Source organism: Lissotriton vulgaris, chromosome 7 (genome assembly GCF_964263255.1).
Source record: "Lissotriton vulgaris chromosome 7, aLisVul1.2, whole genome shotgun sequence".
Classification (NCBI taxonomy): domain Eukaryota; kingdom Metazoa; phylum Chordata; class Amphibia; order Caudata; family Salamandridae; genus Lissotriton; species Lissotriton vulgaris.
The window spans coordinates 684,356,212-684,383,956 of NC_141695.1; the positions used below are offsets into that span (position 1 = coordinate 684,356,212).

The window sequence follows — 27,745 nt, forward strand, 5'->3', positions numbered from 1 at the left end:
ACCTCCTCCCAGGCCATCAAAACTGACCTCAAAGTTCTCCTCCTTCAAAGACACTTCCAAATTTAACACACACCCTCTCTATTATCTGAAGGAAGACCTTCCAGTACAGAATATTCTATTCTCCATGACTATGGAAGTGCCTTCCCAGTGTGTTCTTGTGGTTTGAGTGTCTGCCATTTATTGCAGTATTATCCTTCTACCTGTGTTTGGAACTCTTTTGTAACATGCACACGTCACTTTTCACTTGTAACACTGTTTGCTACCTCTTACATTTGGTTTGTTTTAGATACTTGCACAAGTGCCACCACTGCCTACATTACGTTTGTTCTTGTGCTTGAGTGTTTGCCTTTTATTGCAGTACTATACCTCTACTTGTAGTTTGTACGTTTTTGTAACTTGCACATGTCACTTTTTCCTCTGTAATGTACCTGATAAGATGTCATCCATCAATAAAATGCATCCTGCCTGCTTAACCTGGGTAAAAGGAGAAAGCAATTCCTTCCTATTCAGAGTCGGATTTGCATGTTGGTGTACGAGGCAAATGAGCTAATGGTAGCGTTCCTCGTGTTTTTTTTATGTTCTGTGTCTTTTCCGCAGATCCGCATCTCTGGAGGCTCTCGTTTATTGCAAAAAGGCTTTCATTGCCTTTTTTTCCTTCTGGATCACAAGTAATTCCCAACAAGTTGTATGGGCCTGTGAGGTTCGTGTTAATACTAATTGAGCTAATACATTTATTGGCGAGGTAAACCAGCGTGCTTTGAAATTATATTGCAATTTAAGTGTTTTTCTTAGGTAGGTGGTAAAGACAAGGCATCTGATTTTACATGATTTCATTTTAGTCATAGTTTTTTGGACCAAAATCTTTCATAAGGAGGCAACAGTGCTCCTGTGTGCAACCTCGTCATCGAGGCAAATGCATCCGTTATGTATTACCCATAAGGGACGTTAAGCAACAAAGATACATACATAATTTATTTGGGCAAATACAATTTTATGCTTCAGACTCAGTTATAATAGCAACAACTTGTGCCTCCATACAGGTTTATTTTCAACACTTGGTGTGGCGGTATTGCTTTAAAAGACTCATACCATCCCCATGTTCCTATCTGAGAATTATGATTCAGGTGAGAAATAATATGGTCTGGCGAGGGGGAGAGAAAATAAGGAAGCTAGTGCTGGGGAGTCAGGCAGCATAACGTGTATGCATAGGGAGAGTGCAGTGATGCGGTATTTGAATGAGGACATATTTTGACGCTGATGAGTTTGTGTCACATTTCTACGTTTGAGATGTGCTTTTCTACCGATTTTAGTTGAACAGGGTCCCATGAGGAGAGGCAAGGCCCGGCACGGCAGGGCAGGGCAGGGCAGGGCAGGGCAGGGCAGGGCAGGGTACAACAAGGGGGTCAATAGCAACGTTCCTCCAACGGTCCAAGAATGCTAAGGCAGTAAAGGTGAGCCTACGCAGCTTAAGTATAACCCGTGCGTGCGTACGTACACACGGATGCGTATGGCTGTGCTGGGCAAAACCATTCAGAAGGTGGCATTTTAAACCCCCCGCATGTTGGGCTGCAATTTATATCACCCACATCCTGCGGCGCCCCTGGCTGCTCATCACGGCGCACCGGGATGCCGCGGCGCGCACTTTGGGAACCGCAGATCTAGTCGATGACTGAGCCAGGAGCCACGGGGCTTACTGCAGTCAGTATGGTAGCGCGGGCTCAAGGTTGGGCCGTGAGAAGAGTTGGGCTCTGGGATAGATCCGTATCTACTAGATCCAGCAGAGATGGTCGAGGTGAGACGCACCCCGGGTCTGAATGGCCAGAGGAGCCAGAGCGGCGCACAGCGGGGAGATCACTCGGGGGTGCTCCGGATGTAGGAAGTCTGGAGGGACCCAATGGGTAGTCCGTACTAGCCCGTCTACTTTGTGAGCGGTTGTGCTCCGGGCGCAGGACAGGCGGGTCCGAGACAGTAACTCCGGTGCGGGCCTCGGGGAGGGGCCCGGGGCGCCGATCTGCAAAGGGCGCACTTTAATTAACCATTTCCAGATTTCCACAGGGGATTATAAGAAAAGGGTTTTGTTTTGGAACACCACCCGGAGGCGGGTTGGGAAAAGGAGCCTGTATTGGATGTTGAGGGCGCGCAGCTTTTGTTTGACTTCACCATAAGAGAGACGTTGGCCCTGGACCTCCTGAGTATAATCAGGAAAAATCATAATTGTCTGGCTTTCATATTTGAGGTGTTGCTTCTTGCGTGCTTCAGCCAGAACGGTGTCCTGGTCCCTGAAGTTGAGGATCTCATTATTATGGGGCGGTGGGTCAGCTTAGGGGCAAGAGAGCGGTGGGGAGAGGGAGTCCTCAGACATCCATGAGTGCAGCTAGCGCTCAATGAAGTTGGCTGTTCGGCCTTGCTCCACGCCCTCTCGAAATCCTACCAGGCGGAGGTTGTTCCGCCGTGACCTGTTCTCTGCATCTTCGGCCCGTCTATGTAGTTCCTGGGAATTAGTCTGAAGGGGGGGCGACCTGGGTTTTGAGCTACTGGACATTGTCCTCCACCGTGGAGATGCGGTATTGGTTGCTTTGATCCGGGCCGTGGCATTGCGGAGGTTTTGATGAATAAGAGTCATGTCGACCCGGACTTCTTCAATCTTGCCTTCCACCGAGGATTGGGAGGTGCGGATGGCTTGAAGGATAGTGGACAAGTCCGTGGCAGTAGGGGCTTCGCTTCCCGTGGTTCCTCCTGTCGCGCCGGGTTCTGTGGTCGTATATTGGCCCATTTTAGTTTGTCTGGCAGGGGTTTTCGGTAACCAGTTTTTCCCCAGAGGACGCGCGGTCAGCCACCACTGGTCACTCCAAGGCAGGAGGAGAGGAGATGGCAAGACCAGTGGTCGTAGGGCTCCCCGCCCACCGTGCAGACTGCCAGAGGAGGCACAGCGTCCCAGGGCCACACAGATCGCTGATGGTTCAAGGATCCTATCCGCCCGGGCCACCACGCAGGACCACCACTGGTCCCGACCTCCACAGCAAAGCCTAGTGGAGGCAAGCATTTGTCAATGAGGCCCGGCAAGGCCGTCGCGGCAGAAATCAGTTTCAGGTCCCTCAGCCCCCAGCCCCCAGCACCCTACGCGGACCACAGCAGCAGGACCACCGCGGGGGCACCTTGGACAAAGGTCTTATAACCCCCGCTCCCCCCCACCCCGACGGTCCACAGGAGGGCAGGAGACAGCGCAGAAAGAGAGGGGTGGGAGGGCAGTCGACCCGGCTCCCGCCGTCCTGCCCAACGGCCGACACCCCCTCCCAGTGAGGTTCTCACCCACCCCCGCCAGAATCAGGTGTGCGCCAGTTGTGGCAGGGCCTACGGCGGCGGCCTAAAGCTCGAGGGGCCATGTCCACGTCGATCCGGGTCAGTGGGATGTTGCCCGGAGGAGAGGTAGGCCGCAGGCCATCTGGGACGGGGGAAGGAGATAGGCCTCCGTCGCCTGTGAGTAGTCGTGTGGGACTAATGATAGATACGTCGATAACCGCTGGGTGACAGTGTATACTGCGCCCCACTTAGAGCAAAGCTGTCTGGGGCATTGACTCTTGACCTCTCGGCTGCCGGTTATGGATATGGGCTTCCTGCAGAAGGCCCCACAAGAACGTTGTCAATGATAAGGAGGGGGGGCGGAGACTGCCCCTCCGCCGCTGTCCGAGAATGACAGCCGAGGCGTCTTCAGCCCTCTGCCGCAGCACTCAGGGAAGGAGGGCGCGATCTGCAGCGGGCAGGATGCAGGACAGCCCCGGCGCCAGGAGGGCTGCAGCCGCCAAAAGGATGAGGGGGTGGGGGGGGGACAGGTGGGAAGGGACAGGCCTCCGGTGCCAGTGCCGTCCGAGGCGACTGCCGAACACCTTCCCCGGTCCCCAGGGGATCAACAGCTCGGCTTGGCGTGCAGGTCGACCCCAGCCATCTCCAGCGCCTCTCACCTCTGGGGCTCGGGTGTGCTCCGCAATACTGGACAGATCACTGGCTCGCAGAAAGACCAGCGCTAAGAAGCTGGCGGGCAAGGACCGCCATCTTAGGCCTGCTGTTGCCGGAGCTCCAATGCAGGGTTCGCCCGTGGTGCCTATATTCCAGAAACACCGCTCCCAGGCATGGATTGGGAGCCCTGGACAGCCAGGCAGCAGGATGGAAGGTGGGTTCTCTCGATGGTGGCGGTTTAAGGGAGCGGATGACGGAGGGGTCCGGAGTACTTCTAAAGTGTGACCGCCATCTTGACGCTCCTTTCTGTTCAAATCTCCCTACATTTACATGCATATTCCGACTTTTTTGTTTTCAGCAAGGTTCATTCACGATATCAGCTGCAATCTGTTTCTTTCTTCAGCTTTCAGAAGTCTGTGTCATTTCTCAAAAGGTTCACATCTTTAGCAGCAACGGTCCATACTTTATTTTACATACATACTTTAGTTTTGTTACTGTTTTTTTCCTTTTTGCGCGGTTCACACAATGGGCTTAAAAAGGTTAGCTTGTCCAAAAAAGTGTTGTTGTTCGCAGATAAGTCTGGAAATTATGGTTAGGGAAGATCTTATACATTTTATGCTGGAATATGAGCGCCATACTGAATTTAGAAGACCTTTGAACCCTAACATGTTAGTAGCTGGAATTAGGAATTGATTCAGTAGTACACTATTTTTGCTGATGGTATAATGCATGGAACTAAATGCACCATAACACAAAATGTTATATAGGCTAAATTCAGATAAGTTAACAGGTACTGGCAAAGTCAATATATGTGTGCCAAGGCATGAAATAGCAGTTGTATATTGGCTTATCCATCCATCTAATAAAGCAGAAAAGGAAAAAGTGTAGACCAGGCTGAAAAAGGTGTGTTTTTTTTTCAAAACAAAATTTTATTATGTTGTTGAACAGATGTCTAATATGCACAGCGCCCCGGACTCCGGAGAAGCTGTGAGCATTAATGGAGTAATCACATGTAGGCAATTCAAACAACCGTGTTTTTTTGTATGCAAAATAAAATAAAAGGCAACATTCCAACATCCCCCCCCTCCATTCACCCTTCACCCCCCCACCCGAGACCCTCCCCCACCCCCTGCACAGTGTCTAGCCAGTCCATATACAAATAGGATGACACGGAACATTTAGTGTGTACTCCTCATCCCCCGGGATCGATGACCAATTGTCTTTCTTCTGCTTCATCATGCGCTGGCGGTTCCAGCCATAGTCCTCTATAATCCGCCCACCTTTTCCAGATCTTATAATGTTTCCGGGGACAGCCCCTGGCCTCAAAGATCGGGCGTTCCAGTCCCATATAAAAATCCAGACCTCGTTTCCAGACTCCCACCAGGGGGGCCCTAGGATCCTTCCAGGCTTTGGCCACATCTCTCGTACCCACTGTGAGGCCCAGAAGCAGCAAATGGCGTTTGTAAATGTTCCCCCCCACTTGTTCCAAGACATGAAGTAGTCCCAGCTGTGGCGAGCGGGGGAGCTCCCAGCCCAACACCTCAGACAAGCAGTCCCACACACCCGACCAAAACCTTCTCAGACCGTCACACGACCATACTGTATGCATAAATGTTCCCACCTCCCGACCACATCGCAAACACTCCGGGGACGCAATCATGCCAGCCTTCCATAGCCGTTCCCTAGTATAGTAGGCCCTATGTAAATATTAACTGAATGAATCGCAGGCGTACCGCGATTGCTGCTCCTCTTGGAGCCTCAAGCACTTCCCTCCAGTCTTCCTCCTCAAGCTCCCCAACATCGCTCTCCCACTTAGTCCGTAGGCTATCCAGGGAAGAGAAGCAGTGCGTGACCAGTGTTTGGTATATATTAGAAATTTTCTTACTCTCCAATTCCCCCATAAACACCTTAGCTTCCAGCGGGCTAAATTCAGGCAGTGAGTCTAGGCCGGTCAGGGTGGGTGTGATAGCATGACGGAACTGTAAGTATCTAAAGTGAAAAAGGTGTTTTAGTGAGCTCTTGTATGGTGGTGATGTTTTCACTACTTTGGAACATTGTACCTCTTAAGAAAAAATAAAAGCAGATTTGACAAATCGACAAAATAAACCTATAACACCATTCTGAAAGTGAGGCTTTTCTGCTACCCCTAAATTGAAACTGTCAGAAGCCCTTGTAACATTGAACATGATGACAGCTTCACAGAAGTGATATGGCATGTGGAATACAGTGGTACACATAAGAAAGAAAAAAACATGCAGTGGCAAAACCAGTACGTCTCACTTTCACTTAACAGATTTTCTATAAAGGTTGTTACAAACCACATCTTAGAAAACATCTATGTTACATAGATGAGTTCTAGATGCAATATGGCTGCCAGTGGTAGTTGCAATGTATTATGGAATCACCCATAAACCTCAGTAAAGGATAACCGTAATTGGGCTGCAGATATCGCCTCACACGCCAGGACCTTGTTGCTAGTGTACCAGTTGCACTTAGGATAGATATGTACCCAAGTTGTAGCTTCAGCAGCGCTGTCGACTGGCCCTCATGTCACGACGTCGGCTACTTAAACCTATTTCATCTTTCTAGCCATGATCACCAACCCTTCTGGTAGGTTTATGCTGATGTTTATAATTGGGAACCGAAACTGGAAGCGTAGATGTGCTTAATGTTGAAGGCTGAAAAGAAACTGTAACGGTCTGCATATAGGCGGGGGCTGCCATTTGCCAAGCTAAAGTAAATCCATAGCACAAGCTCTACTGTAGGCAAATATGTGTCTCAACTTGTCCAGGACAGGAAGTTTGGTGAAGGGGAAAGCTGGTAGGTGGGTGGAAGCAACAAAAGGGTCGGGCCCTAAGATTGGAACAGAGGCTCACGTGGCACAACCTGCAGCACTGCTCCGCCCCACCCCCAAACACCATAGCAGCAGTTTAGACCCACCTGGCTGTGGGTGAAAAGGCACATTTATTCTGAAAAGGGACCAGTTGTTTACTGTAGCAGTCCGAAGCCTACGTCTCCTCAATGTACCTATCTAGGCAGATAAGATGCTGAGTAACCAGTAGATATAGTGCTTTATGTGGGTCAGAGTGGGGGTGCATAACGATAAATGGTGGAGGGAGAACAACACTGAGGACAGAGGGTGCCAGGAAGCAACACAGAGGGGGCCAGGAGCAAAACGTAAAGCATGGGGAGCGAATGAAATTGGTGATGGGGAAAGCAGTGGATGAAAGAGTGCAAAGTGGAGCTGTGGTCATAGAAATACAAGGGTGAAAAGTTAATGGGGGGCAGAAGCACACGAGTGCTGGCGCATCATGGAGCGAAGGCTGGAGAGAAGCATACCAGCAGGGAAGGTGCAGTACGAGCATGGCAGGAGGTAAGTACACTAGGGGGATTGTTGAAAAGCATGCATTCTCCTGGAGTGCTTAAACACAAAGTAAACATTAGCACTAAAACAAATGAGCAGTGGAAGGACACAAGCAATGCATTCATGCCCCAGGGGAGGGACAAATGGTCCTTAAGGAAGGAAGCCTATGACAGCTGACCATTAATAAGCAAGCAAATGAGAATGACAATGAAGCTAACTAATCGTAAGCAACAGGCAGCCTCTAAGCACATCCTTAGAAAGCAAAGTCTCAAAAAGACAGAGCGTGCACTGTCTAGGCAAGACCTATTAACATACTACTTTTCAGTTTTTCTGACTTGCTTTAAAAGTTTGTTTGTGGTCTGTATTATTTACATTTTCTTGGCCACATCTAAGAACGACGCATTGTTTTGCAAACGTTGTATATCTTTCCAATTGAAGGTGCAAATATTTTATGGTGCTTGTAATTCAATATTTTTTCCAATATTTAACTGAGTGCTCCAAAGGGCTAGTCTATGAAATACAAAAGCGCATACTCCAAGAAAATATTTCAGGTTTTGTGTAATCATCTACCACTAAAACCCTACCGTTGTAATCGTGACCTTTATGAGGGAGAATTTCAGGCTCTGCTTTGGTGCTTTTAATGTAGCCAGCAAAATATTGTATTCATTTATGTTATGTTAAAGAAGCAGGCTCTCATTTCACCTATGCTTATGCAGAAAAGACATTAGTTATTACCTCAGATGACAGGGAGCATGAAAGATCGGATTGCCATAGCTTTGCTTTCAACTGACCAGCCGAATTCGGCTCCCGGATACCCGTGCCTGCCCTGGTGAGTCTGTAACCCCTGGCCCTGTAGAGCGGAGCCAGCAGCGGGAGCTCTCTTGCGAGCTCGGCTGGGGAGATCCTTTCTGCCATCCCAGCTGCCGCTACTCGCCTGGGGAGCTGCCTTAGCCTCGCGATCTGCACCAGGGCTGGGGCTGGGGCTGGGGCTGGGGCTGGGGCTGGGGCTGGGGCTGGGGCTGGGGCTGGGGCTGGGGCTGGGGCTGGGGCTGGGGCTGGGGCTGGGGCTGGGGCTGGGGCTGGCTCCCGACTACTGTGGCTGGCTTCTCCCGCGCAGGGCTAATTGTTGGTGCACAGTACCGTCGGATCGTCTTGGCGAGGACCAACAATCCCGGAGGCTGCCATCGCCCCATATCCTGAGAGCTGCCTGGGTCCCGTCCCACACCCATAACCGGTGATCAGCCCGTGCTGTTGCGAGCGCTCACAGGACCGGAGGATGGCCTCTTTTGGGCTCCCCGAAAATCATCCGGTCCCGAAAACCCGAACTACCCCATTTAAATTGAACCCCACCTCGGATGGTCCCAAACAAGAAGACTCCAGGCTACGAGCGTTGCATATCCCGAAATAAGCATAATTGCAGGGACAGTAGGCTGCCTGAACCTAAAATGGCGGCACCCCGGTAAACTTCGAAGATACTGCTCTCCTCCGTGTGCAAGAGAACATTACTTAAGCTATGAAGGCAGCTCCTGTAATCAGACTGCTCATAATCATTCTGAGCAGTGAATGTCTGCAATTATGCACACAGTAACCATTTTACCAGCAGTCTGCATCTTGCCTGACCCTAAAATGGCGATGGTATGAAGACACGCCACTCACTTTACATTGCCTGACCATGAACTGACTGCACTCCGAATTCAAAGTGATTATCCTCACCCTCACCAGCTATCTCAAAAGTGGTTCTGTCACAGTATAACTCTGGCTCCCTCATGGTGGGCAGCCTCCCTTGCTGCATAACCGTCCCTATTGGTGCTCGCGCAGCCTACCTGAACCAAAATGGCAAGGCCTGGCCTGTCCGCTATGGGGTAAAATTCTTTCACTCTAGTCTACCCCCCAACCCTCTCCAAAACCGCTGCATAATCTTACAAACACTCCACCCTGAAAAGACACCCTGAAACACTGATCTATGACCTACGTTACAGCGCAGACAACGGCACAGTCACGAATGACCTCATCTTCTATTCTAGAAGAACATCTGCCTGGCGCAAAACCTTTGCTCACCACTGCAATGTATGTGCTTCTAAGAACATTCCGTACAGCACTAAACTAACTATAGCACCCTCCCCAATGCTGCGAGCTGATCACAGAGTCAATCTTCATAAAAATGGCATCGTTTTGATCTAAGCCTCGCCCAAATACCTGAATAAATTTGCAGACCTTTTTACCCACCTCAGAAACCTTGTGCCCACTGCTAGCAGGGTGTCTAACTCCCGCCCTGATGTGCCCCCGTCCAGCCCACCCAGTGAGGCCATCCACCTACAGACCTCTCTAAGATCCTCCAACACTGATCACTCTAACCTCCCTAACAACTCTCCCGGTTCTGTCAACAGAATCACTTCTAGACCCTCTGTCCCCTCCCTATTAGCTCCCCAAGTAGACCATGTCACCGGTACTCCCTCTTTGAACTACGATACAGATCACGCTTACCTTTCCCACACTGTTGAGTCCTCACCCAGCCCCTCCAGCATGGCCAGCCACCCTCTAACCCCCCTTAGGTCTCCCATCATTGACCACCCGAAACAATCCAGCACTTCTCCCGGCCTTGCCAACAGTCACCCCATGACCTTCATCCCCCTCTGTACCAGCCCCCCAGGTAGACTATGCCACTTTTACGCCCCTTAAGACTTACGATACTAGTGCTGCTTGCCCTTCCCGCCCGCAATCCAATCCGCAAATGGACTCCATCATAGATCCTATGGCTTACATTACAGGCCATACTAGTCCCCCCCCCCCCCCCCAACCCCCCTTCAACTATTCACGCTGTCAAAACTGCTCCCAAACCATTGCGACATTGCCCTCCAGCACCTCCTCCTCATAGGGACATCGATTATCTGCACGCCTGAGCTACCAAACTTACCCAGAGCATTCATATTTCCATCCTTGAGCTAATGAACCTCCTCCATCTTGCTGAACTCTCCCTCGCCAACCTCATGCCCCTGCCAAACGCCACCTCCACACACTTGACAGAACCCACTAGCTCCCACACCACCAATCGGAGGAAGAAATCCGTACTCTAGTCCTATCCTACCACTCCACCTTTGCCACTCCAAATCAACTAGATCTCACTGAAATGGAAATCCTTGCCACCCTCCGAGACCACAACTCCACCCCAGCAATCCTGCATCCTGTAGATGCAAGTGCCAAACACCCCATCCGCACGGTCACCTTCAACTCCAACAGACCAGCTACCCTCCCCAACCGAATGGTGGTCAAGAGTAATCTAGCGCCTGTTCACCTGTCTGCCCAAATTCCGGAACCTCCTTCCAATTCCTCCCTTTCTGGTCTGTTAATTAATTGCCGGTCAGCAGCTAAGCATGCCGCGGACATTGCTGATCTCATCCTCTCAAAAAATCTCGACTTAGTGATCCTTACAGAATCATGGCTCAATGAATCCTCATCTCCGTATCTGGACCTCCTTGTCCCTCCTAACTACAACATCGCTAGGCTAGACAGACAATCTGACAAGAAAGGTGGAGGCATTGCCTGCATCTACCGCTCTAACCTTCTGGTCACGGAACTTCTAGCGAACACCACTGAGTCCTGCGAATACCTCGCCCTCGCTATTCACAGCAACTCTAACCTATATGCAACCTGCACATCTTTTACCACCCCCCAGGCATGAATGACCCCCCTCATATCACAACAGCCAGCGACCTCAGTGATCAATATTCTACATCTATCTCAAACATCCTGGATGATCTAGCCCCACTAAAGTTGAAAAGAACCCTAATCAAAGACCGAAACCACTGGTTCACGGGATCCCTTAACAACGAGAGGAGAGTCCTCCGACAAGCTGAAAGATCCTGGAGGCAGCACCCCTCTGCCGCCCATCTAAAAACTCCTACGCCAGGCCAGAAATGCCAACAACCGGAACATACTCAAGTCCAAAAAGGACTTCTTCAGAACTGCACTAGAGAAGGCCAAGAACAGACCCCAAAAGCTCTTTGAACTGGTCAAACAACAATCCCAACAAATTGGCCAAAACTTCAAAAGAAACTCTCAAGTCTCTTCTATCCTCAGAGGAATTTTCCTCCATCTTCGCTGCTAAAATCTCAGCCCTCGGAAATGAACTTAACTATATCACACACCCCCAATCACCTCTTGACCCGCATTCTCCAGACACGCCGCCCCCGCCGGCCTCACCCAAAAACCATGCTCACTGGTCTGACTTCAAACTCTATGATGACGACTCAGTATCCAAAATCCTATCTTCCCTAAACCTTAATAACCATTTTAATGACCCGCTTCCTTCCAACTGCCTAGCTGCTGTCGCCCAATCCATTATTCCTAGCTGGACTACAATAATTAACTCCTGTCTCAGACAAGGAACGGCCAAGTTCTCCCCATTCTGAAAAAGCCATCACTGGATCCAGCCTCCCCGGACAACTTCAGACCCATCTCCAACATCCCCCTCTTAGCCAAAGTGATGGAGAAATGTGTGCAACAGCAGCTAAGTAAACTCATCAACAACTTCCACCTGCTTGATGACTACCAATCGGGATTTAGACCAGGGCACAGCACCGAAACTACTATGCTCCACATCATTGGCGATGCTCTCCAAGCCCTTGACCAAGGAAAAACCTGTCTCCTAATCCTCCTGGACCTATCATCGGCCTTCGACACGGTCAACCATGAAAAACTACTTGAGCGCCCCAAATTCAGGATGGGTTTGGTGGGTCAGTTCCTTCCTCCATAACCGGTCCCAGAGATTCCTTGTCAACGGCAACCTATCAGCACCATCCCCTGTCACGGTTGGAGTCCCGCAAGGATCAACACTTTCCCCCACCCTCTTCAATCTTTACCTGGAACCGCTTACCGAAGTACTACGCACTGCTAATATCTCCAATCATATGTACACTGATGACACTCAGATCTATATCAAAACCTCATCTCTCGAGGAGATCCTCTCCCTGAACGAAGCCTTGAAACTCACTGTCCAATGGCTCGCATCCAATCAACTCAAACTCAACGCAAAGAAAACAGAATTTCTCCTGATCGCCCCGCCTAACACCAACCTTGAGATTCAATCATTGATTAAGGCTATCACAGCCCTGAATTGCCAACCAACCATTGTGGATTCGGCCAAATCCCTGGGAATCACCCTCGACAGTAATCTGAACATGCGCGACCACATCAATTCAATGGCCAAATCAGCAAGATTCCACCTGAGCGATCTTAGAAAACTGAAACCCTTCCTCAATACTCTCGACCTAAAAATGGCAGTCCAAGCACTTGTCATCTCTAGACTGGAATACGGCTGCTCTACCCTCTCGGGTCTACCCAAGATCTCCCAGGCACCTCTAAAAGCCTGCCTGAACATGGCCGCCAGACTACTCACGGCACAAGGAAATATGAACATATTTCGCCACACCTGAAAGCTCTCAACTGGCTTCCCCCTGGAGGCAAGAATACAGCTCAAAGTAGCATGCATCACACACAAGGCCTTATACTCTATCCCCTGCATATCTGAGTCAGAAACTTCTGATTTCCGGAGGAATCAGAAACTCCAGATCTGCCAGAGACCTCCTGCTCCAACCTGCAGGCTTTCGGAAAAAAAAACCTACCACCGGGCTTTCTCTGGGGCTGCTCCAAGAATATGGAACTCTCTCCCAACGGAGATCAGAAGAATCCCCTCACTAACTTGCTTCAAAAAAGATGCCAAATCATTCCTCATGAGCAAATATCTCGTTTAAACTTGGCCTCCACCACCACCACGGCCCTGATCTATAGCCATCTATCGCCTCCTTCAGATTATCTAACTCACCCCATCAGAAACCAGAGGCCTTATCGTGAACATTGGTTAACGTAATCCGTAAATATGTTATGTCATCTTGATTATTTGGATATTTATTCTGTAGAGATGTGCCCTATCTCTCTTATGTACCCTGCACCCTGCCCTCCTTCCTTCGATCCGTAACCTGATGATGCTATGCCTACTCTGTACATGACTATGTTTTTTCTGTAAAGTGCTCTGATGCCCTATTGGGTCAAGTTCGCGCTCTATATAACACATAAATAAAATAAAATAAACTTGAATAAGTAAAGGCAATTCATACTGTGTGCTTTGCCATAATGTGACAGACTATAAATGAACCAAAGCAGTCTCAAGCTAAATTCTCTGTTGGCCTTCAGTGGAAATACAGCCTTTGTATATAATTTACCTTTTTGGTTACCCTTTCTGAACAACGCCGTTCTGGCTAAACAATTACCATTATTTGCGAGATGCCCTGTGCTGCCACACCTGAAACACTTAAGCCTGTGTTTTTGATTGTACTTCTCTTTACTTGACTCCTTAAACAACTCATTCTTCTTGCAACTCCTCATCGCACCCACACTTTTGAATTCTCCACTAATCTCATTAACCTCTTGCTCACTTGACACCCCCATCTCTCTAATTCATTCAGCTGTGTGTTCAACACTTTGCAATATCAATTGCATTTTTTTAAATCTAGATTACCAACTAGAAGCTTTTTCTGTATTTTCTTGTTGTTGGTACATCGTACTAATTTATCCCGTATGAGGAAATCAGTTAAATTCACATGTGTTTGCCAACCCCCGTAAGAATGCAACGTAATTTCCTACTTTTTCATTTTCCCTTGTGTTCTACCACAGAATTTATGTCTCTCCAGGAAAGACGTTTATCTTATCTGCAGATCGTAACTCTAATGTTTGAACTGTACTTAAATAAACATCCCCCACATCAATTCCCTCCTTGTCCTTCTCAAATTATCAAAAACTTTCCTTCCTGTCGTGCAATAAACTATGTTGCTTATTTCTCTCAGAGAACCCACCGGCACCTATGACAATAAGATATGTATGAAACCACTTTTATCCAATTCTTCCATACTAAAATCAGTTCTCCTGTTCGCCGGCAGAATAGCCATCGCTAATTTGGTCGTGCTGTTGACATTTTTATATTTGTTAGTCAATATTACAATTACTCTTTTCCAAGCTTTTTAAAAAAAAACTATTTTTATATGTCAATTTGCATATATTGCGCAGGACACTGCACACCAGAGTCATCTGCCAAATCAGACCAAATATAGCCATGACAGCAATAGACTTTTGCAGGATCAGCAATACAGTACAAGAGAACATTAAATGATGTTGAACCCCTCCCCCAACTCCCTCCCTCCCTCTCACCCCTCCTAAAGATCGCACTGAGTCTATACAGTCTCGTCCACAGTGTGAGAAGTTAGCCTGGCATATGATGTCCACTAGTTCTAGTGGGCACCTTGCACCAGTCTAATCGACCCTTATTGATGGTGGTTGTAAAGTCAACCTTATAGAAAGCTATCCTAGTGGTAGCATGAACCAGCAGTCTTCAGGCTAAGAATTCAGTAGGCGAGTTAAGCAAGTTGTTTTACCAATTATAATCCCTTGAGTACCAAATGAAAGGACACCACACAAGGTATATATCAAATATATATGTATTTAATCTAAACACAACCCCTCTGCACTCTTTATGAGGTCAGAGGTAAAAATACAATACAAGTCACACAATTAATATACAATAAGTTGCACAGTATACATTATGCCCTAGGGGCCTCACAAATCATATACTAAGAAAGTGGTATAAGAACCACAAGAGAATTAGAAAGCAGGCCTGGGGCCTGTGGAATCGCTGGGGCTACTCTAATCTACCAAAGGTTAGGAAGTGGGAGACGCGTGCAGTGTCTAAACACAGGCGCGGGTTACCATTGACTTTCTATGTAGACCGTAAAAGTTACAAATATACAATTTAAGGACACTTCCGGATGGACTAGGATAGAACCCTTTTAAACTAGGACACTTCGACAGTCAAGACCCTCGGGAGCACCAAAGTACTCGTGTTACCTCACCCAGGGAAGCCGGGTGCATAGGTGTCTTATCGTGTCTGGTTTCGTCACTGTTTTTTATGGAGAGCTGTAAAGAAGTGCTACAGGCGATCAGAGGAAAAGTGTCTGAGTGGATCCAAGGGTGGATCGAAGATCTGAAGAACCTGAAAGCAGAAGGGACAGAGTCTGGGTCACTAGCCAATGACCAGGAAGGAACCAGGCGATGTCTTGTGATTTCAGGTGAAGTAGTCAAACTTTTCTCTTCAGCCACGAGGTCCAGGAGGCATCGACGATGACCAGGCGCTGGATTCGAGCTGTCCCACGATGGATCTAGTTGACTGTGGTATGGGTATCCGGATTGGACCCAACACGCCTCTGCAACCGCAACCCACGCAGGATGTTGATATTGGCTCTGTTGCAGACCAGCAAGGTCTGTGGCGCTTCTCCTTTTCAGGGAAGCTAAAGCAAGCCTGGAGCAACCAGGAAAGCAAGTTAAATTCAAAGAAAGGTCTTCAGGGGGCTCTCTAGCCAATGGACTAGGAACCGGGAAGACGCGTAGAGCTCAAATGCAAAAGCGGGGCCCACGGAACACTCGCGGAGTATGGGGGCTGGGCTTTGGTGCAAATGGTGCTCAGGGCTGGGGATTCAAGCACCCCAAAGCTCAACTTCGAGATACCTCGTTGAAGGAGTGCAACTTGCAAAATGCAGGATGTCCAGGAGTTCCGGTCCCACGTCTCTCGTGTCCGCCATGGGTCTCAGCTTTGCTGTGGATGTGGGTCGGGGTCAGAGAAGTCTGGAAGTCCAGTTCCTGTGTCGCAGATTCTTCGGGATCTGGCGGGAACCTCGGAAATGCAGACTGGCAAAGTTGCTGTTGGTGCCTGTTTGAACAGGGTGGTCACTCCTTTACCACAAGGGAGATATCTTCTGTCTTCCAGTCAGAATGGAACGTCGAAGGTCCAGAAAATGTCTTTCAAAGATTCGTCCAGGGTAATCTAAAGTCCTAAGGACAAAGCTCCTATACTTATACTAAGGATGGCGGCTGGACTACCTGGCTAGGTCCGTCCTAAGGTGGACCTGAGAAGGGGTTGGTTACACCCCTTTCCCTTTGTCCAGTTTCGCGCCAGAGCCGGGGCTGGAGTGCCCCAGGAACTGGTTTGAACCGGGCTATGCATGGAGCACCTTGTGTGCCCCAGGCAGTGTCTAGATGCATTCACTGAATGCAGCCTTCCCTGCCCCAATACACAAAACCCTGTCTCGGGAGGTGCCAGCACCTCCCTGGACAGGAAAACTATTGTCCATTCCTCCCCTGCCGGAGTTTCGTCCAGCAGCAGGAGGTCAGACTCGTGCCTGTGGCAGTAGCATCCATTTTGTGATGCTGAGGCTCTGTTTGACTTTAACCGGGTAAAGCAGTGAAATGAAATGAAATGAAATGAAATTTGATTTGTAGAGCGCATGGCTGCCCAAAAGCGTCCCAGCGCTTGCTTAGGGAACCCGTCCTGGTATTCCCCTGCGAGATAACCCATTACTGGGCATCCCCAAGGTGAAAGCCAGGCATCCCGCTGCGAGGGGCCGTTGTGAAGATTAAGCAAGCTATTGCCCAGAGTTACAGAGTGGGACTCCATGATTGGAATAGGCACCGAGGGGAGAATTGTCAGGTCCGGGGTAATTTGAGGCCAAGACCCGCCGAGGCGGGGAATTGAACCCTGGTCCGGGCCAGACCTCTGCATCAGGGTCTGCCGCTCCAACCACTTGAGCCACACTTCTCCAGTAGTAACTACATGTCTTCTCCCTCTAGAAGGGTGGAATGCTAACCCCACTGCCAGGACTGGCGGGGGGAAGGGGTAGTATTCCAAAGTGTTTGACACCTTACACAACATGTTTTGATAAAGCCAAACCAAAGTTCGCCTTAACCGCGAGGATTATAATGCACTTAAGAGTATATGGTATGGCTATATCATAGAACAGCTATAAGGAGATGGTTCCGCAAGATGCAGAGGGCTCAGCTCATGCTAGGGCACCCTCTCACTTAAAGCCAAGCACTCTGCCTCTAGGATTGTCGAGGCCTACCATAGGAGTGACTTGTAGGTGTATATGTGTCTATGTAAAGGTAGATATAGGGATACTATATCTAAGTAAGGGGTGATTACACCATTTTACCCAGGCTGTGTGAACAGACTTGTGGTGTCCGTTTGGAAGGCAAACCAGGGGGGGCACAATACATGCTGCAGCCCCTGGTAGGCCTAAGGTGCATCTATGCCCTGGGTACCTATGCTACACTATACAGGGGCTCACAAGGGTGACCCAGTAACCAATCTGGTATGTACCTAAAGTACATGGTATCAATTTAGAGAGAGAACAGCTGGGCTGTGGGTCTGATTAGCAGGCCCACAGCCACACTAAAGTCGAAAAACCAGAGAATCACAGCAAAAAGTGGGGGTGACCATAGGAGGCAGACCCTACTCTCCTATGCACAGCATTAATAGGAGATCAAATCGTCTTAATCAAGGCATGCACACCCTCCCCGCTCCTCCCCCCCCCCCCCTCATCTATACTGGCCCAGAAACGTGCAACGGAGGCTCCACCATCGCTGGCGGCTCCAGCCATAGGCCCCGATACTCCGCCTATCGTTTCTATATTTTATAGTGTTTGTGCGGGCAACCCCTGGATACAAAGATAGGTTGCCCCATGCAAAAGTCCAGACCATTTTTCCAGGGGGCCCGTGTCGCCTTCCACGCATTAGCAATGTCTTGTTTTGCCAGTGTAAGGCCTAAGAGCATGAGATGCCATTTGTAGGCATTGCCACCCACTCTCTCCATGACATGAAGCAGAGCCAGCTGCGGTGTACGTGTAAGCTCCCAGCCCAGGACCTCGGAGAGACATTAGCCTAGCTTTTTTTAACAATCTACTTTCTCTCATGATCTCCTTGGTCTAGGCGGAAAAGCAAGCACGTATTGCCTGGGAAATACTCTCTCCCCCCTCATTCAGGGTGGGTTAGGAGCTCCTGACATGCAATTGTGTATGCGTAGAGTGCACAGGCACAATTTTTGCATTTCTGGTTGCATCCTATCTCGTTCCAGCCTCATGTGGCTGTCGAGATGGACATAGCAGCCCCTGTTCCTCTCCAGTTTGCCATCTACCAAACATACAGAAGGCAGAGGGACGGGATAGATAGAGTCAAAACCCTAAGGTGGGCCTGGGACAGAATACACACCAGAACTCGTCTGGAGATATTATATGGCCTCTCTGCCCCTCTGTCACGAAACCCACAGCTCCGAGCCATGGCTGATGATGAGAACGTAGCATTGGCAAAATCAATGGGACTTGAAACATTCGCAGATCTATACCCTGAAGACACTTTCTATGCCCCACCGATGTCTACGGCGGAGGGCTTGAAGACATTTTCGGAGCTATTTCTCTATTTTAAGATTAAAGCCACTTGCAGGCAGTAACATGTCACCTTTCCAAAACACCGAAATCAATTACCAGCACTAGAGCAGTTGATAAGTACTTCAGGCTCTCGCATACTAATAACGAGGATGTACTCCTTTATGCAAAACACAGCACCATTGATTACACCCAAAGCCCAGCAAAGCTGAAATGAAGATTTTGACTGTCCACTCCAGCTACTCTCACCCAATTGTAAACTGAGATTAATACACTTTAAATACTTGCACAAGTTCTATTGGACCCCCGCTCAGTTATATCGCATGGGGTTAAGACCAGATGAGAGATGCTGGAAGTGTGGGCATGTCTGTGCTACCTTTCTACATATGTCCGGCTACTGGCCACCCATTCCATTGCTTCCTTCTGGGCTGCCATTTTAAGTAAAATTCATGAAATTTTAGGGGTGCCCAGCGAACCTCAGCTGGACATTGGGCGATTGACTTATGTGAAAGACACTAAAGCCGAATACTGCAAATTAACGCTTTTATTCCTGATGGCTAAACGAAGAGAGTCGATTCATTGGGGGAGGGATAGGAAAGCACCCACAGTCAAGGCCTGGATCCAAGACGTCACTTTCAGTCGCACTCCACTGTCGACTTTCTGTGAGTTAATGCCCGTAGCCTCCAGGCCAAAAGATATATGGGGCCCCTCCTTGGACAAGCTAAAAACACTTCAGGAAGACTTCCCTGCCTCCCCTACCCGAGTTACATCTCGCACTTCACTCGAACCACATGCAGATATGCACCCAGTTTAGCTAAACTCTCTTGAATGGTTGTCAGGACCTGACATTAGTGAGCTGCTCACGGCAGGTCCAATGTGAGTAGCTTATAATGGTATTGATTTTTTTGAGCTCTACATGAGGAATAGCCTAAGGCCTACTGTCTTTAACTCGGTGATGTGAGATATGTATGAAGCCTCCTGTCCGTTTTGAAATTGTTCTTTTTTGCTTTTTGTTTGTTCACACATTCGGGACGAGGTTGCTCTTTGATTATACAGTCTTGATATAGCGAAGCTGAATGTGTATTGTTGTAAAGATGTCAATAAATAAATAAAAAATCGGTTCTGCATCAGAAAGGAAAGGAGGATTCATACTGGCAGCTGCCATTGAGCAAGAAAGGAGTTCCCCAGAAGGGCTAATATCATGATATATATTAATTATTACAAACTCAGCCTTGAAATAAATACAAAATAACTAAAATATATTCCCCCCAAAAAAACCTGTGGAAGGAAACAAGTGGTTAATTATATTCTTATTTTTTTTGTAATAAAGTTCCTGGAAACAGTTAGTCTCAATCTGTAATCCAAAATGCAAAAGGAAGCACTGTAAAATTAGGAAGAATTGAGTAGAACCATGCGGAACTGACTGGTTAGGACAAATGCGTATGATTATCTTGACAGCAGGAAATGAGGAACGTCAAAATTCGCTTAAAAATGGTGACACTGACGGAGCGAGAGCACCAAATATAATTACAGTAAAGTCTCCCCTCTTATGAAGTGATGGAGTCCGTTGAACTGGCAAAAACAGTTTGGAAAACAAGAATCCTCCCTGTACCAATAATTCCACACCGGGAACTTCACTCCGGGAATGCGGATGCCTCACCCATGAACGGATGTGAACTTTCACAAACTCGAGGCAACAACGCAAGGAAGCTCCGCCTCGCAACCTTTGAGTTGAGCACTGTGAGAAGTTGGCCTGGTATATGCTGTCCACTAATTAAAGTGGGCACCATGTACCAGTCCAAACAATCCTATTGATGATTAGGTTAAAGACCACCTTTATAGAAAGCTATCCTAGTTGTAGCTGTGGAGAGCAGCCTTCAGGCTTAGTCTCAAATTTATGTAAAGCAGCTTGTTTTACCAGATCAGAGCCTCCTGAATGACCAAATGAAAGAAGAACCACACAAGTGATAAATAAAATATATGTATTTATTACTAAACACTCTCTGCTATCCTCTTTATGAGATTAGAGCACAAGGCACACAATACTGAATCAATAGAACAACAGTAAATAGCACAATACACAGCGGGCTCCAGGGGCAGACCGAACCATATACTAAAAAATGGCATAGCTACAACTTCACTAGACAGAGTGCCTAGAGCACGTAGAATCGCTGGGACCCCAAGGAACCACCCAAAGGAGTGACACAGGGAACCCACAGAGGACGGGTGCAGTCTGAGAACACATACTCGTGCTCTGTACAACTCTGTGAAAGTCACGGTTGGAAAATTACAGTTTAAGGACACTTTGGAGAGGACTTCAAGCAAACCCTTTGGAACGTAGAGGGTTCTAAGGCCAGCACCCTTGGGAGTATGAAGGTACCCATGTTACCCATCCCAGAGGAGCCGGGTGCATAGGGGTCAAGTGGTGTCAGAAACCCTCGTCGTTTTCAATGGCGTGATGCGAAGAAGGGCTGCTGCCAGGAAGATGAAAAGTGTCCGGTGGAATCCAAGCCTGAATCTGAGGTGAGAAGAACCTGAAAGCAGAGGGGACAGAGTCTGGGTCACTTCAGGGTGACCAGGTCGGTAGACGAATGCCCACCCATGTCGGGTGCTTCAGGTGAGAAGATAGGATGCTTGACTCTACAGCCACGGGGACCAGGAGACAACAATGACCAAAGTCCGGAGGTGAGCAGTCACATGAAGGATGTCAAGTGCTGATGTGTATATCCTGTATTCAAAGACTACATGATTTTTTTCTTTAAAATTTTGGTTACATTGAAACTAACATAATTGGTTTGTGTTTTTGAAATAAAATGTGTTTAGACAATTGGGTGCTTTTCACATTAAGTGTATAAGAAGTAAAACCATTCCTTATTTTGTTAAGTGTGTAGTGGCGGTTCCACCAATTAGTCAGCTCATAACTGTCCTGAGAGCAGAGGTTGAGGGATCTTTCCAACAAAGTGAGTTAGAAAGCAGTGTGACGAGTCAAGTAGCGGGAGGTGCAGTCAACATAGGGAGCAAAGAAAAAGGGAAGGAAGAATGTAGTCTTTGGGGGCCATCTTCAACCTTTGTCCCCAGTCATGAAAAAATCAGTGAAAAGGAAAAAACGGTGAGAAGGAATACAGCAGTGGCAGTTTTTCTGTGATGCAGGCACAGTTAAAGGGGTGTATGTGGATGTAAAAGGGGTGTGTGTGGGTGGAAAAATCGTCTCGGTTAAAAAAAAAAATTTAAAAAGTGAAGATGAAGGCATACACCAAGAAGGATTTAAAACCATAGCAAAGGCCTTTGATCTTGAAACTTTTTTTGTAGAAAACAGTTTGAAAGAATGTGTACCGACAGTCTGGTTTCAACAGCCTTACATGCTATCCTGTGACCTGTGCCACCTGCTCGCATTAGGAGATGAGGTCTATGGCATGCTGCCAGTAACCCATATACCCTACCCATAAAAACAGGCTGCACTCTGCTAAATTGACATGTTTTAAGTGTTCACAGTGTCCTTCATCAGGGTATCACGGGTGGCATACTATTTGTTTGGGACGCACTATGTTATTTTAGCTCCAAGAAAATGTTGCCTTTTGCATTCAGATGAAAGCAATTGGTATATATTAAATATAGGTCTGAGCATGTTGTGAACTTTTACGTCATTGCCTGGAGCTTACCTCTCTGTGACAGATCTCTTGTGACTGTGAATTCTTTGATATTAAGGCATTTGTGTTAGACTCCCAAGCCTTTTGAAACTGCAGGCACTCAATTCGAATAAGCCTGCTTGAGAAGACAAAGGCAGAACTTATGGACATGTGTATTGACTTAAATACAATTTCAATTGAGTTAATATTAATGTAAGGGACATACTTGAACTAATGGTTTTAAATCTCTTTGACTGTTCCAGGTGGTATATCCATCAGTAACTAGAAATGCTTTACATCACCAAAGCAAATTGTTCACTCTTGCCCCAAAAGGAGCCGTGTGGGTAAACTCCTAGGTCTTTTACACACAGCATAATTGATCATGAACAACCTCAGTTGTGTTTCAACATCGTTGGGCCTCACCAGCGAATGGTAGCTGTAATTCCTTGCACAGGTAGCAACTTTACAAAGGGAAATTTAGCAGGCGCCAGGAAATGTGATGGAAATGCTTGAACAACCTTTTCTTAGTCGCTGGGAATACCAAGGTATTGCATGCTCATTTGTTAGTGATAGTGCAGATAGAAACCAGTTCATTAATTCCCTACAAGGAGTAGTTTACCTTCACCTCTAGACCACAGTCCTCTGCACAACAACCCATAATGCATTTCTTCCTCATAAGGTTGAGGCCATCATGAAGGAGGCAGAAGATGGTGATCATTTTTTTCTGAAATTTCACACAGAGAAAGAGAATGTCTCTCTTAAGGTCATGACACAAATGCTAGCTGGTTCTATTCTTTCCCAGAGTGTCTCTCACAAAAGAGAAGTGCAGTATAACCAGTGATGCCCCAATATTCGGATCTGTGCAAAAATCACTTCGCACCACTGTAGATCACAATACCTATGAAAACCAACCCAAATTTAGGAGATATTTTGAACAGCAACGTTCAGAACATTACCACATCCGCCACTTTCTTTAAAATAAATTGGCGGTGGAGACACGTTTTTTACTTGTACCTTGGGTGAGGATTTACCCTCATATGCTAGGACTGTGACAAAGAAACCTGAACTCTGAATAACGAGATTACTCGTAAGTAATGAGAACATCACCAATGTTTGTCTCCCCGAGTGTATGCTTGTTGAAGGATTTAGCTTTGTCTGTCTCCAAAACGCAAGAAAATATTGATTTAATCTCCTCATTTCTCATTCCTTTTTGAACATGCAATCTCATATTTTGGGGGCTGTGCCAATAATAGCCCTGGCTGTGCTACAAATAAAATGTAGTTTGTCCAAAGTCGAGTGCATTTTGCACAAAATGACCTAAAAGGAAAATTGTTAGTCCTCTTTTGTAAGCTATACCTTTAGAAAATGTGCGTAAAGCAGGTGCACCTAATTAGAGTTTAAGAATGTATAGCTGCCTTTATTATATTTTTAATTCCTTTATCCAGAGTCATTTATTTACCTAGCGTCATTTAGGGAATGGATGATCTTCTGCAAGTTCGCAACAAAATTGAAAGATTTTTACGTTTTCTTGTTTAATTATAGACGTAGCCAGAAAATTTAAGAAATGACTATTGTTAATGACCCATGTGCCTGCCTATAAAGTGCCTAATGTTCCTCATGTTTTTCTTTGCAGAGGCAGAGCAGACAGATGAACAACTTTATCATGAGATCTCACGGGTGAGTGATTTACGCAGTCCACATTGACTGGAATGTGTTTAAACTTCACAAATAGGATATGTTTCACATTAATCAAGAGATGCCTTCCATCATTGATTATTTACTTGTTCGTGTTTGGTAGATAGTTATTAATATCATTATTTGGTCCAAATAAATTCTGCAGTTCAATGGCTGATTACAAGTTGACAATATGGAAGCGTTTTGATTCAGGTGGCATTTATTTCATGGACCAACGAGATAGTTGTCTTCTTTATTAAATGTGTTTTTTCAAAATTTCCTCGGGGTTTGGAGAGGAGATATGGAAGATGATGTTTTACATACATGGTTTCCCTTTATAACGCTGATAAACATTCATCTTCATGGTTTAACAATCTTCAATACTTTTCTGTTTTCTGCTGTGCCTGATCAGCTTTTTAACTCTATAGTCTGTGCCACTACTTTATTCTTGCCAATTGAATTTTAACACCGTGCAAGCGGAAAGAACTCTCAACTACAGATATTCAGCCACGGCATGCTTTTATGTAATTCTTTCAAAAATATATTTTTAGTTTCTTATATATATTTTAGATCTATTTTCGATGATACAGAACTAGTGGCTAAGGCAAATGTTTGTAATCCAGTTTTTTTTCCTTCAACAGGCCAATGTTATATGCATTGTGTATGCAGTGAACAACAAGAATTCCATTGAGCAGGTAAAACAAAAGAATTTGTTTCAAACCAATTGATTCTGTTTTGGCTAATTCTGTGAGGAAGGCACTTGTTTTGATAATCCTCCCGTTGTAGGAAAAGCTGCAGATGGCCACTTCCAATCTACTACATTTCGTGGAAGCAGCTGTCACTGCCACAACACATGGAAAAATGCAGTCGCGAAAAGTCAGGATTTTTCCTTCAGGGCAGCAGGTGTTTTCCAGCAACCACATGTCAGTGGATAGAACATGAGCTTTACTTTAGACTTGGTGATCTCATGGTGTGGCAAGCATAGGACTGAAGTTGGTGAAGAAAATGGAGTATGCAGAACAGTGAAGAGAAAATTAGATTTGAAAATTGGAAGAAATTTCAACTCAAGAAACATAATATTTCTAATAAAAGTTCTGATGTTTGTATATACAAAATTAAATTCAGTGTATGAAAATCTAGTACACTGAAAAAGGCAGGCATGCTGTATTGGTTTTTGCTGATGTGTTGTTGACTGGTGCTGATTTCTAACTGCAGGTGACAAGTCATTGGATTCCACTCATCAGTGACAGAACGGACAAAGATAGCAGGTATTTGAAATGAAAATATTTTATCAGGTTTTTTTGAATGACTTCACTTGAAAGTGTTGAGAGCTAAAGCAAAGATGCACATACCTAGTCAGTCAGATGTATCTTATTGGTTTCCTACTTAGGCTATTCCATAGAAATGAGTGAGTGGACTGGTGTTTTCCGACCCCTGTGTTTTCTAATCCCTATTTAAAGCAGTTTGCGCAGTGGTCGTAATTCTGAGATGTGTGGAGTTTACCGAACCTGGCTATTACCAGGTTAGATAATAAATACTTCATCCTTTGTAATATTTCAGCAGTTGAAACCTGTTGGAACATAGTACGATATTTACTGTGCGATAAGCAGTAAAATCCATGTTATTCCTCAAAAACTCAGAATAGGTGCAATTTACTCATGAATTCCAGGGGAGACATATTTTATCGGGTGCATAATAAATAGCATCTACATCTGCAGGTAATTTTCAATCATGACCACAACGACACCATTACAGATTATGTAAGAAAACTAAAAGATTTTGTAGTGTGAATCATTTCTGGATTCACATGTTGTGCATATTCCACAATCTAGCTGTTTGGTCTGTAATTATCCTTGTTTTTTTTTTTTTTTATGTCTCGCCAAGCGTTGCAGCGCATGTGCTGCGCGCTCTGCGAGATCTTTTGTCGTCAAGTTAAATTCGGAAGTGGAGTGGAAGCTCCTCCCATGCTTTTAATTGGCACCCGTCCTTCATTATGGTAAACGCTGGCCTCCGATTGAAAGTGAGTCTGTTTGGTGACCTTCCTGTCTCCTTTAGGCCCCGCCCACCCGGACTGGATGCAAATATCACACACAATCAGACTGGAAGCTATGCAGCTGTTCGGTGGTCGTTACCTTCCCGCCTATGGTACTGATAATCTATCTGGCATCGTCCTGTGTGGGCGATAGAAAGAAATTCCGTCTGGTCAGCAGCAGGTGGCAGCAGAGACCTGTGTACCGTGTTGTTACATACATCCTCTGCTGTTGGACCTTTGTCTCAGGCTCTTCGTGTGCATGACTCAGCAGAAATCTCAAGGGCAGCGCACAGGCGCTACCCCGATATGCTAAAGGCATCTAAATATAAGTATTATAACATGCTTTCCCCACTTCCACTGTTCTTTAGTTTAGACACATTATTGCCGTTAACACCGTTATATCAATGACCAGTCCTGTGTTCGTCATATTGATTTTTATTTAAACCCTTTTATGGCTTCTGCCCGTGCAGTGACGCCTCTTTTGACCCTCATTTCACATTCAGACCAGGTAGTTTAGTCATGGAGCCTGGCTGGCCTTCTCCATCCAGTAGGCTTTTTTCAGAGCGGACATAACCCATCCATCCCCCCGGGGCCACATTTTAGTGGCTGCATACTGTAGCCTGGCGCTGCTTTGAACATTTTTGCTGGGACCAATTTTGGTTTCCTCGCCTGACCTGCTGCAGAGCGACCGTGGCATGGTGTATGTAGCTTCCTCAGTTCTTAACCTGACGAGTCACTAGAGAGCCTTGCTGTAGAGGCCATTTTATATTAATCATAATAGGAGTCAGTTACCACGGCCTCCTGTGCGTTCGATAACAACACATAGAATTAACAAGCATTAAAAATTCAATAGGTCTTGCCTTTTATTAAGCCATTCGCTTTCCTATACAATACCATTAGCAAAGCAAATGGCTTTAACTTAATGAAAGGCGAGACCTTTTGCATTTTCAATGCTTGTTGTTTAACTGCACGGGAAGCCAACGTTCCTTGCATCCTCTTGTCCCCCCTGCAGTCAGTACTTTTTGTGCATACACACAAATGGCACTCACTGTCTGTGCATCATAAAAGCAGCACTAAAGGGCAACCAAACCTGCTGTTTTTGTCCCCTAGAAGAATACCGGAACTCTAACCTCCTTTTCCTAGACTGAGCACTATTTACCCCGCTGGGGCAGTTTTGAAAGTGGGTGTTTGATTTATTTTGGTTTACTCTGGGCAGTGTCACTGGAGGAGGGCTGGGTAGGGCGTGGGCTTTGAGCTTTACACCTTGGTAACAGAGGGGATTTCTTTTTTAGGCACCCAGGTCAATGCATCTCTTGTTTTGACAGCTGCGTGTTATTTTTTGGGGGAATGTGGGTCTCGGTATGTCTGCTCCTAATTGAATTGAATTGAATTGAATGGAAATTTATAATGCGCAAGAACAATAACCCGCAGGTATCAAGGCGCCTAACAGAATGATCAAAAAAATGAGACAGAAAACCTTACAAATACGCTTGCCGAAAGAGAAGAGTTTTTAGAGCAGTACGGAAATTCTGTAAAGACGGAAGGGATCTCAGGTCCAGAGGGAGGTCATTCCACCATTTAGGAGCTAGAGTGGAGAAGGCTCTGCCACCCCATCTAGCTCTTCGTACACGGGGGGCTGTCAGACGCAATTTCCCAGAGGAACGCAGGTTCCTTCCGGGGATATAGTGAGAAATGATGGAACCGATTCCCGTGTCGCTATTTTTGGCGATGGCTCTGTAGGTCATGCATAGAACTTTGAACCGGATTCGATGTTCTACCGGCAGCCAATGAAGCGTTTTCCTGGCCGCAGTGGCCGAAGAGCGTCTGGGAATATCCA

General features: G+C 46.7%; 1 protein-coding gene across 3 annotated transcripts in view; it reads left to right on the forward strand.

Moving 5' to 3' along the window:
* RHOT1 (ras homolog family member T1) overlaps positions 1-27,745 on the forward strand; it is a 671,689-nt gene that overhangs the window by 91,735 nt on the left and 552,209 nt on the right. For all 3 annotated transcript variants that reach the window (XM_086930896.1, XM_086930894.1, XM_086930895.1), the window contains exons 4-6: positions 23,836-23,879; positions 24,518-24,571; positions 25,092-25,144. In XM_086930896.1, coding sequence (XP_086787022.1) covers positions 23,836-23,879; positions 24,518-24,571; positions 25,092-25,144 — 151 coding nt within the window. The remainder of the gene's footprint in view (positions 1-23,835; positions 23,880-24,517; positions 24,572-25,091; positions 25,145-27,745) is intronic.